General features: G+C 39.8%; 1 protein-coding gene across 1 annotated transcript; it reads left to right on the top strand.

The window, feature by feature from the left end:
• The first annotated feature begins 1,561 nt into the window (after positions 1-1,561).
• On the top strand, positions 1,562-10,387 carry endouc (endonuclease, polyU-specific C). Its single transcript, XM_046348418.1, has 8 exons — positions 1,562-1,718; positions 2,166-2,237; positions 2,813-2,912; positions 3,274-3,385; positions 3,735-3,856; positions 4,963-5,069; positions 8,985-9,135; positions 9,340-10,387. The coding sequence occupies exons 1-8, from the start codon at positions 1,708-1,710 to the stop codon at positions 9,598-9,600; spliced, it is 936 nt and encodes a 311-aa protein (XP_046204374.1). The 5' UTR covers positions 1,562-1,707; the 3' UTR covers positions 9,601-10,387.
• Positions 10,388-10,611: the final 224 nt, after the last annotated feature.

The following is a 10,611-nucleotide window of genomic DNA, read 5'->3' as shown; positions in this document are numbered from 1 at the left end:
AGCACAGTCCTGTAGCATAGCATCCGCATCATCTGACCAGTTCTGTAGTCAGCGAGTCACGTACTTTCTGCTTTAGTTTTTGCTTGTAAGCCGGAATCAGGAGTATTTAATTATGGTCAGATTTTCCAAATGGAGGGCGAGGGAGAGAGTTGTACGCGTCTCTGTGTGTGGAGTAAAGATGGTCTAGAGATTTTTTTCCTTTGGTTGCACATGTGACATGATGTTAGAAATGAGGTCTAAAGGATTTAAATTTGTGTGCACTATCACTTAAGGATCGTACCCTTTTTTCCATTTTCGCCTAAAATGACATACCCAAATGTATCTGTCTGTAGCTCAGGACCTGAAGCAAGGATATGCATATCCATTTGAGAGGAAACACTTTGAAGTTTGTGGAAATGTGAAATTAATGTAGCAGAATATAACACATTAGATCTGGTAAAAGATAATACATAATAATGTTATTTTTTTGTTCCATAATCTTTGAAATTCAAGAGAAATGCTATAATGTATTATTGCAGTTTAGGCACAATTTATATTTTGGCCACTAGATAACAGCAGTGTGTTTGCAAAGTTTCAGATTGATCCAGTGAAGCATGGCAATACTGGACAATATTTTGTATCAAGTCTGCCCAAATGTGCTGAATTGATCAATTGATACATTTTCAAGTACATAACTATAGAGAACATAGAAAAATTATATGGTAATACAAAATTGAAGTTTACACACTCCCAGGAATGTCATACATGATGGATCATTAGCTTATACATCTAGATGGCCCGGGCGGGATGGGTGTGGAGCCAGAGACAGCAGGGGTTCAAACTGTAGAACCTAGTACCTACATTTATATAATAATAATATAAAAATAGATTTTATCAAACATAACTATGCAACATTTGATCTCTGGGGCCCACAGGATGACACATCAGAGCACAGCACTCTCCACATACAATAGTATGGTATTTATTCACTGTAGTAGCTACTGTAAATTGGACAGTGCAGTTAGATTCACGAGAATTTAAGCTCTCTACCCATATAAGAAATGTCTATGTCCTGGAAAGTTTGCTGTTACTTGCTGTCATGCTAATCACATTAGCGCATGCAGGTTAGCTCAACTGTCCCGGTATAGGGACACCCATCCTGTAGAGGTTTTAAAGTCCCCGGCCACTACGAGCGCTGTTTTTGCGTCTTTTACTTTTGGTTTGGTACACCAGCTTCAAACAGCTGAACATAATATATTTTTGGTTGTGGTAAAGATATTTCACAGTGCTTTAGATGGTAAAGTCATTTTCTACACTATAACGTTACTTGCTTGTTTTGTCACATACACTGAAATTAGGTGAACAATGATAAGTTTAGCAACCAGGAAATGGCGGTGCGATTTCTAGATAGGGCATCTTTAAGAGGCCTGTTATTTGAATAAAAATAAATGACCATTCCGCCAAAATAATTTGCTGTTGTGACTATTTTCAACAGAAATGCAAGAGCGCTTTGGCTATAGCCTACTTACAACCACAGCCATTTGCTACACAGTTTGTTCCTCTATGCGCACGCGCGGTTTGTGACAATGTATTTTGTCGACTGTATATACAGTGTTTCGGGTGGAGGGACAGAGTTATTGTTGCAATCGTTCAAGAAAACTTTGAACACAGCATACCTCTGTACCTCGAAACATTGTAAACTACCAAAAGCCTACATTTGGAGGTACTATGGCACTACGGTAAGATTACGTTTTATTTTACATAAATGTTTTTAATCTGAAACTATTTCGTTTTTTTAGAATCACAGCATAACTTTCACTGCATTCATTTAAAAACATCACTGACTGAACCATGTCTGAACAAGTTGAGAATGTTGCCTGTGTTTGCACTCTGTTCTGTTCTCCATTGCGTAATTTATGAAGAATGTTGTTATGTATGTTATTGCCATAGAGTAGTGAGAAAAGTCCAAAACATGCACTACATGCATAACCAACATCTTTCAATAGTGATTGTCAATAGGTTATGGATTCACCATGGAGTCAATCAGTTAATTTAGAGTTTATTTTTATTTTATTTATTTTTTTACTTTTTCGATTTATTAAAGGAATTGAATGCATCCATGTTTTAAAACCTTTCTATGGAAATCTGTTACCACAATATGATGTTTAAAATTGTGTAATCTACAGGTCTGCTCTGCTAGGCTGTGGATTGCTTGTCATTTTGCTGGCAGTGGTGTTCCCCCCTTTGGATGCAGCAAGGTATATGAATCACTGGAGATGACATTTGCTCACTCTACTGTTCATCTGTGTTTCTGATAATCTAGCACATATTCCAGTCTAATGTAGCCTTTAGTTTAAACCATCCGATTTCATTGCATTTACTGTTATTATTATATGAATGTGGATATTTCTAAAATATTCACGAGATATTCTGTATTATACAATAATAACAGAAATCAAAAGAATTAAAAGCAAATCCAATGAATAGACAAACAGTATTGGTTCAAGACTACTTTAAAGGGTCTGCGTTTTTAGAAATGTACAAATAATACATAGTATTTTAATAGTGCTTTTCACAGACACCAACATGCTTTTACAATAGGCAATTTTAAGGAAAACAAAACAAACCTGGGGTAGAGTAAAGATCACAGTTCACTGTTGCTTCATTCAGAATCATGATGGGTTCAACATGGATTTAAAAGCCTTAGTAACTATTGTTTACATGGACATTACTGATCTGGTTATTACAATATTTCTATAGGTGGTTATTATATACTTATAACATAATTATTACACTTTATTATAAAACATGTTTTGCTCTCCTGTTGTTGTAGTCAGGCAATAAACCAAGAGTTGTCAGACCTCTTCAATGAGCTCTGGAAGCTGGATGTGAACCGCATGAAGCCTGGGACTGACTATACCATCTCTGTGCAGGTGGGATATGACTAGGGCCCCCATGACTAGAGTTTTCCCTGACCACCTTACCTGACACACATTCCATTATTAGTTACAGGCTATAATTAGGAGCTGGACAGGAAAAACTCCTGGCCCTAATTTGCCCCTCATAAGTAGGCCTCCTGGACAGGAAAACCTCCGAAATGTCCCTCCTAAAATGGCCTGCTCAGGAAAAAATCCAGTCCCTAATAAAATATCCCTCCCTAAGATGTAGGCTTGCTCAAGAAAAACTCCTGTCCTTATACTGAAATAAGTCACATAAGAAGAAGGCCTAGCCTATGTTATTTTGACATGAGGGAAGTGTTTAGTTGTTGGTGTATGTATGTGTCGTCCACTCCAGGGCAAAGCTGGCTATGTCTCTCAAGGCAGTAACCATGCCAGGGACCATGCCTCATCGCCTCTCTTCTCCAATGTCAATGAGAACAAACTGAAGACCATTACTACCTTCTCCCGTAAGTATCTGTGTCTACATCAAAATTGTCAAACACATTGTTTGAACTGAATATATGAACTGAATTTAGTAGTGAACTGAAGTCGTCTCTAATAGATTACACGTGTTAGTGTTTTTCTGAGACTTTAGAATGACTTAAAAATGACTTTCAAATGCCTTTCTAATGGCTTTCTGTGACTTTAGAATTACTTAAAAATGACTTTCAAATGCCTTTCTAATGGCTTTCTGTGACTTTAGAATTACTTAAAAATGACTTTCAAATGCCTTTCTAATGGCTTTCTGTGACTTTCTAATGGCTTTCTGTGACTTTAAATATATTATTTGATGTCTTCAACGACATTCCACTGCAGGCTTCATGAAGCTCCTGGACAACTATGAGAGGTCAACAGGCGTGGCAGAGTATGTCAGCCGAGAAGAGGTCACAGAGAACAATCTCTTCCTGGATGCCGTTCTGAACACAGAGGTCATGAAGGTACAGCAGAACATGTCACCTAAATTGCCTACAATTGGTATAGTTGTCCTGCGTGGCTCAGTTGTTAAGAGCGTGGCTGAGGGTCGCTTCAGACGTATTGTATATTTTCGCCGATTCCATATCGATACTGTGACTTCCAAATATCGATTTGTAAAAACAAATAAAACATGTTTTGAACACTTTTCTCAAAAACTTGCTTTCTCATGTCTCTCTCTTCAAATTCTCTCCTCTCTCTCCTCTCTCTTCAATTCAAATTCTATTGGTTACATACACATGTTTAGCAGATGTTATTGCGGGTGTAGTGAAATGCTTGTGCTTCTACCTCCGACAGTGCAGTAATATCTAACAAGTAATATCTAACAATTACACAACTTATACCAATACACACAAATCTAGTAAAGGAATGAAATGAATATAAAAATATATGGACGAGCAATGTCAGAGATGGGTAATGCAAGATATGTAGTAAGTATTACTTGTTCCTCTGCAGCAGACAGTTAGTGAGCAATATGTTTGGAACATCGGATCACAATAAAATTGCAGTATCAAATTGCAATACATATAGAATTGTGATACATAAAGAATTGTGATACAGATTCGCAATACAAATCATATTGGCACCAAAGTATTGTGAGATCCCTGGCAATTCCCTGCCCTAAGCTATATGCATAAGTGCTTGTGTTTGTGAGTGGACTCCCATGCTCTACATAAGGTCAGTAGCTACTCTGTGAAACCAAACTCTAGAGGGAGTATTGGCTCTTCCTGTCACACTCTGTTCTTGGATGACCATGGCCACGATGTTAGGAGAAAAACACAGGGAACAATGCAGTACATCTAAAACATCTGGAGAGTCTTGGCACACTGTCTTGGCTGGGGCCTCTTTCTCAAATAAAGACCTTACAGCCTGTGGGGACACGTATTAAACACATTTTGAACATAACTTAGCATTTTGAGATGAACATTTCTAAGAAAATTATAACAGGCAAGATTTGCCCTCTTATGCATAAGACTATTAGTCATTGTGACATCTCACATTGACAATATGGACAGAGAGGAGTTTGGTGTGTGTCGCCTAGTGAATTTATTTATGTATGTTTTTCCCACAGCATGCCCACAGGTATCTGGTTAGCAAGGGCCACTCCCAATCAGATCTGAGGACGTTCAAGCGTCAGCTGTACACCATCTGGTTCGACCTCTACTACAGAAGTGGAAGGTACGAATTGGGGAGTATTCATTAGTGCACACCATAGTGAAACATTTTGCAACAGAAAACATGCTGCAATTGTACAACGTATGCTAGTTCTGCAATAAACAACATACTATCGAAGGGATGCACAAAGGATAACTAAATATGACATGGTACACAGTGAACAAGTGCTCATGGCAAATAATGTCAAAAAGGAATTAATTTGTCAAAGAAGAGAAGACGAGTTCTGACATTTCACACACGCATAAAGATAACAATTAAATCATTCACATAATCTACAGGGTTTCAAACATTCATCAAACACAAACTAAACTCACTTTTGCTGCAATCATGTCCATCCCAGAAACTTGTATTGAACGCATGATTTGTTCAGCTAACACTCTTTATTTGAAACACAGTGTCCCAGGAGAAAGTGTAGACTATCATCTGCACTGATCTGAAATGGGAAGTCTCCAAATACATCAATGTTTTTTGTAAGGAACGGTGTTGGGTAGTAGTGAACTACATGTATTTGAACTTGTAATTTTACAAGTTATTTTACAATTTTACATTTTGCAGTAGCTTGGTGGTAGATTAACTCAATTCAAATCTTGGTTGTGTTTTCAGTAGTTACTTTTCTGCCATTTAGTAGTTGAGTTAACAACTGGAACTCCACACTACGTTTTTTGAAGGCAAAAATGTCCTTTATTTTTTGTCGTGAAACCTGCCTTATTCTCACTTGAACTATAGTTTTTGTGTTTAATAGGCTAACTTACACATCCTGTTAACATCTGACTTCAGAGTGATCTGTTCTTGTAATTTGTAGTCTAAGACATTTTAGATTTCAGATATGATATTTTACCACAAAGTAGTTTGGATTAAGTGAACAACTTTTTTCAGAGTAACTTTAAATCAAATCAAATCAAATTTTATTGGTCACATATACCTGTTTTGCAGATGCTATTGCGGGTGTGGGGAAATGCTTGTGTTTCTAGCTCGAACAGTGCAGTAATATCGAACAAGTAATATCTGACAATTTCACAACAATACACACAAATCCAGAGTAAAGTAAAGGAATTAAGAATATATAACTATTTGGACGAGCAATGTCGGAGCGGCATGGACTAAGATACAGTAGTATAGAATACAGTATATACATATGAGATGAGGAATGCAAAATAAACATTATTTAAACATTATTAAAGTGGCCAGTGATTTCAAGTATATGTATAGAGGGCATCAGCCTCTAAGGTGCTACTGATGGCTATTTAACAGTCTGATGGCCTTGAGATAGAAACTGTTTTTCAGTCTCTTGGTTCCAGTGTAACTTTAGTCCATCCCCTCGCCGCTACCCGGGCCCTGGAACCAGGGACCCTCTGCACAACATAGACAACTGACACCCACAAAGCATCGTTAGCCATCGCTCCACAAAGGTCTCAGAGCGAGTGACATCACCGATTGAAACGCTATTAGCGCGCACCACCGCTACCTAGCTAGTCATTTCACATCGGTTTACACTCAAACCCCTTTTGACCTCCTCCTTTTCCGCAGCAACCAGTGATCCGGGTCAACAGCATCAATATAACAGTTTAACTTTCGTCCGTCCCCTCGCCCCGACCCAGGCTCGACCCAGGGACCCTGTGCACACACCGGCAACAGTCACCCATGAAGCATCATTACCCATCGCGCCACAAAAGCTGCGGCCCTTGCAGTGCAAGGGGAACCACTACTTCAAGGTCTCAGAGCGAGTGACGGCACCGATTGAAACGTTATTAGCGCGCACCACAGCTAACTAGCTAGCCATTTCACATCGGTTACCCCAGCTTTGATGCACATGTACTGATGCTCGCCTTCTGGATGATAGCTGGGTGAACAGGCAGTGGCTTGGGTTGTTGTTGTCCCTGATGATTTTTAGCCTTCCTGTGACATTGGGTGCTGTAGGTGTCCTGGAAGGTAGGTAGTTTGGTCCGGTGATGCGATGGGCAGACCTCACCACCCTCTGGAGAGCCCTGCGGTTGTGGGCAGTGCAGTTACCATACCAGGCAGTGATACAGCCTGACAGAATGCTCTCGATTGTGCATCTGTAAAAGTTTGTGAGGATTTTAGGTGCCAAGCCAAATTTCTTCAGCATACTGAGTTTGAGTCCTTCACAACACTGTCTGTGTGGGTGGACCATTTCAGTTTGTCAGTGATGTGTACGCAAAGGAACTTGAAGCTTTTCACCTTCTCCACTGCGCTCCGGTCAATGTGGATAGTGGGGTGCTCCCTGTGCTGTTTCCTGAAGTCCATGAATCAGCTCCTTTGTTTTGTCGATGTTGAGTGAGAGCTTATTTTTCGGGCCCTCACCTTCTCCCTGTAGGCTGTCTCATCATTGTCGGTAATCAGGCCTACTACTGTTGTGTCGTTAGCAAACTTGATGATTGGGAGTACAGGGATCGGGAGTACAGGAGGGTGCTGAGCACGCACCCTTGTGGGTCCCCTGTGTTGAAAATCAGCGAAGTGGAGGTGTTGTCTCCTACCTTCAACGCCTGGGGGCGGCCCATCAGGAAGTCCAGGACCTAGTTGCACAGGGCGGGGTACAGACCCAGGGCCCCGGGCTAAATGATGAGCTTGGAGGGTACTATAGTGTTGAATGCTGAGCTATAGTCAATGAACATCATTCTTACATAGATATTCCTCTTGTCCAGATGGGATAGGGCAGTGTGCAGTGCGATGGCGATTGCATTGTCTGTGGATATATTGGGCGGTAAATAAATTGAAGTGTGTCTAGGGTGTCAGGTAAGGTGGAGGTGATGTGCTAAATGGCTTATTATTATTATTATTATTATTATTATTATTATTATTATTATTTATTATTATTATTATTATTATTATTATTATTATTATTATTATTATTATTATTATTATTATTATTATTATTATTATTATTATTATTATTATTATTATGATCCTTGACTATTCTCTGAAAGCACTTCATGATGACAGAAGTGAGTGCTACAGGGCGATAGTCATGTAGTTCAGTTACCTTTGATTTCTTGGGTACAGGAACAATGGTGGGCATCTTGAAGCATGTGGGGACAGCAGACTGGGATAGGGAGAGATTGAATATGTCCATAAACACTCCAGCCAGCTGGTCTGTGCATGCTCTGAGGACGCGGCTAGGGATGTTGTCTGGGCCAGCAGCCTTGCAAGGGTTAACACACTTAAATGTCTTACTCACTTTGGCCATGGAGAAGGAGAGCCCACAGTCCTTGGTAGCGTGGTGTTGGTGGCACTGAAGAAGGTGTTTAGCTTGTCTGGAAGCAAGATGTCTGTGTCCGGTTAAGTAAACTATGTTTTTTAAGGGTAGCTTTGGTGTAGCTTAACTTCTTCCAGTTTGAAGTAATTAGTAGCTTTGTAAACTAGATTTTCAGAGTAGCTTCCCCAACGCTGCTAATGAATAGGGTGTTTTCCCTCTAGCAGGGCCTATCATCAATGAATAGGCTAGGATATTCTACACGCAACAGACTGATGACAGAACACACACTCGCATGTTAGTCCAAATAGTTGCAAAATGCAACATTTTGCAACTAAAATGAGAGTTTCTATTGGACAACTTCAGGTAGGTCCATTCCCGTTCCATGTTAGAAACGTTTTGCAACAGAATCGGCATAATGAATTCACCTCCAGGCGATCCAATGCGAGGGAGAGAGGAGGGTTTTATTTATACTACACAACTTTCCCCAGGCCTTTATAGCTTATCGAATAGTCAGGCTATTACACAGTTAATAATATGTTTTGTGATAATTGCACTGTGATTTAATGTTGTGGGGTAAATAAATTTAAAAAATAACATTGTTAAATATTGTTTTTCGGTTTGGGATTTTTGTTAATTGCCACCACATTTTTGGTTGTTACGTTGTGTGAAATGTGTCTTATCCCAGTCTGTTGTTCATTTGACAGTAAGGACTCGTGTGGATTTGAGCATGTGTTTGTTGGAGAGACAAAATTCGGAAATGAGATTGCTGGTTTCCATAACTGGGTCCAGTTCTACCTGCAGGAGAAGAGCAGGAATTTGGACTACAAGGGATACAAAGCCAGGGATCATGACATAGTAAGCGTCCTAACAGCCCTTTTCAAACGTAACATTGATCAACATTTCCTTTACTTTGACAGGATATCAAAAACTTCACTCTCACTGCAGCTTTAAACATGTTAAAATATGCTTGTTCCCAACCCACACAACCCAATTTTATGAATTGACTTTTGTCTAACAAAGATGTCCCTCACTCTTTCTCACTTACTCACACACACACAGCCTGACCAAGACGACCACGTCCTGAACCTCCAGTTCAGCTGGCACGGTTTGGTGAAGCCGGTGGGCAGTGCCTTCGTGGGGGCCAGTCCGGAGTTTGAGATGGCCCTGTACACCATCATCTTCCTCATCAACACACATCGGAGCACCACAGTGGTGGTCAACATTGACGAATGTCAGCTGGAGGTGGTGGTGGTCAGGCACGGGCGCTCCATTGGGACAGCCTACCCCAAACTGCTTAGCAGCAACAACAGACACCTGTAGTTGGAGGCATCAAACACACGCACACATGCATAGATTTATGAATAAGACTCTGCACACACACACACATACACTGTTTTGGACTGGGCATTTAACCAGGCCAGTTTGCTTCACAATTAGGCACATAACCTTTCTTTAGCTGACTGCACTGTGTAATCTGCACAACAGGAACATAAATGGACACATCTGATACTCAGGGCATGCATGTGTAAAATATAAAACCATGGACTTGTGTTGTAAAGTCTGATGTTTTCCTACAAGTTGAAAAGTTAAGGTAAAGAACATGTTTCAGAAGAAGAAAGAAAGTTTAACTCACGGTCTGATTTCAACAGCACAACAGCAGTGACTCATTGCAATGTCGTGCCTCATTTAAATAAACCATTTATATAATTTGTTTATACGCCATGTCATGAAGTCTAAATTAAGCATTCTGTAAATATGGCCCTTCCCAACATGCACTGCCCATCTGGACACCTGCTTGGCCAATGTGTAGGGTTTTATAAGTGCCTATGTCAAGGCACAATAATTCTTTCAATACAAGCCATTCTACCATTTTCCAAATGTGCTCCTGCAACCAGTAGACCATACTCTAATAAAATGTGCATTACCGAGTCAAACGTTGGTCAATGTATTATTGCATTCTCTATATGTGCAGTCATGAACAGCCAGTTATGAATAGGCTAGCCTACTTATGCAATTGGTTAGTATATGCTACTATTCCATTTTTATGTCATTTACCCTGTCCATTGTTTCCTGATTTCTATTAAATATTACCTATAATTAATTACAATATGAGTGTAATAGTTTTCCTTCCAACAAATGGTAATTAAGTATGTTGAAAAGCAGATTTTCTGTGTTGGAATGGTGTGGACTTACCACAACAAAAGAATGGGTGTTTACTGGTTATTAACAATATTCATAGAAGTAGACTGTTGATTGGCCAGCTCATCCTCCTCAAGATGACATCCTCCATGATGAAATAGCTAGAATTTTTTAAACATCTGTTTGAGGTGA

This window comes from Oncorhynchus gorbuscha, linkage group LG01, assembly GCF_021184085.1.
Source record: "Oncorhynchus gorbuscha isolate QuinsamMale2020 ecotype Even-year linkage group LG01, OgorEven_v1.0, whole genome shotgun sequence".
Lineage (NCBI taxonomy): Eukaryota > Metazoa > Chordata > Actinopteri > Salmoniformes > Salmonidae > Oncorhynchus > Oncorhynchus gorbuscha.
Note: the sequence above shows the minus strand (reverse complement) of the source record. Positions and strands in the feature narration are given on the sequence as shown.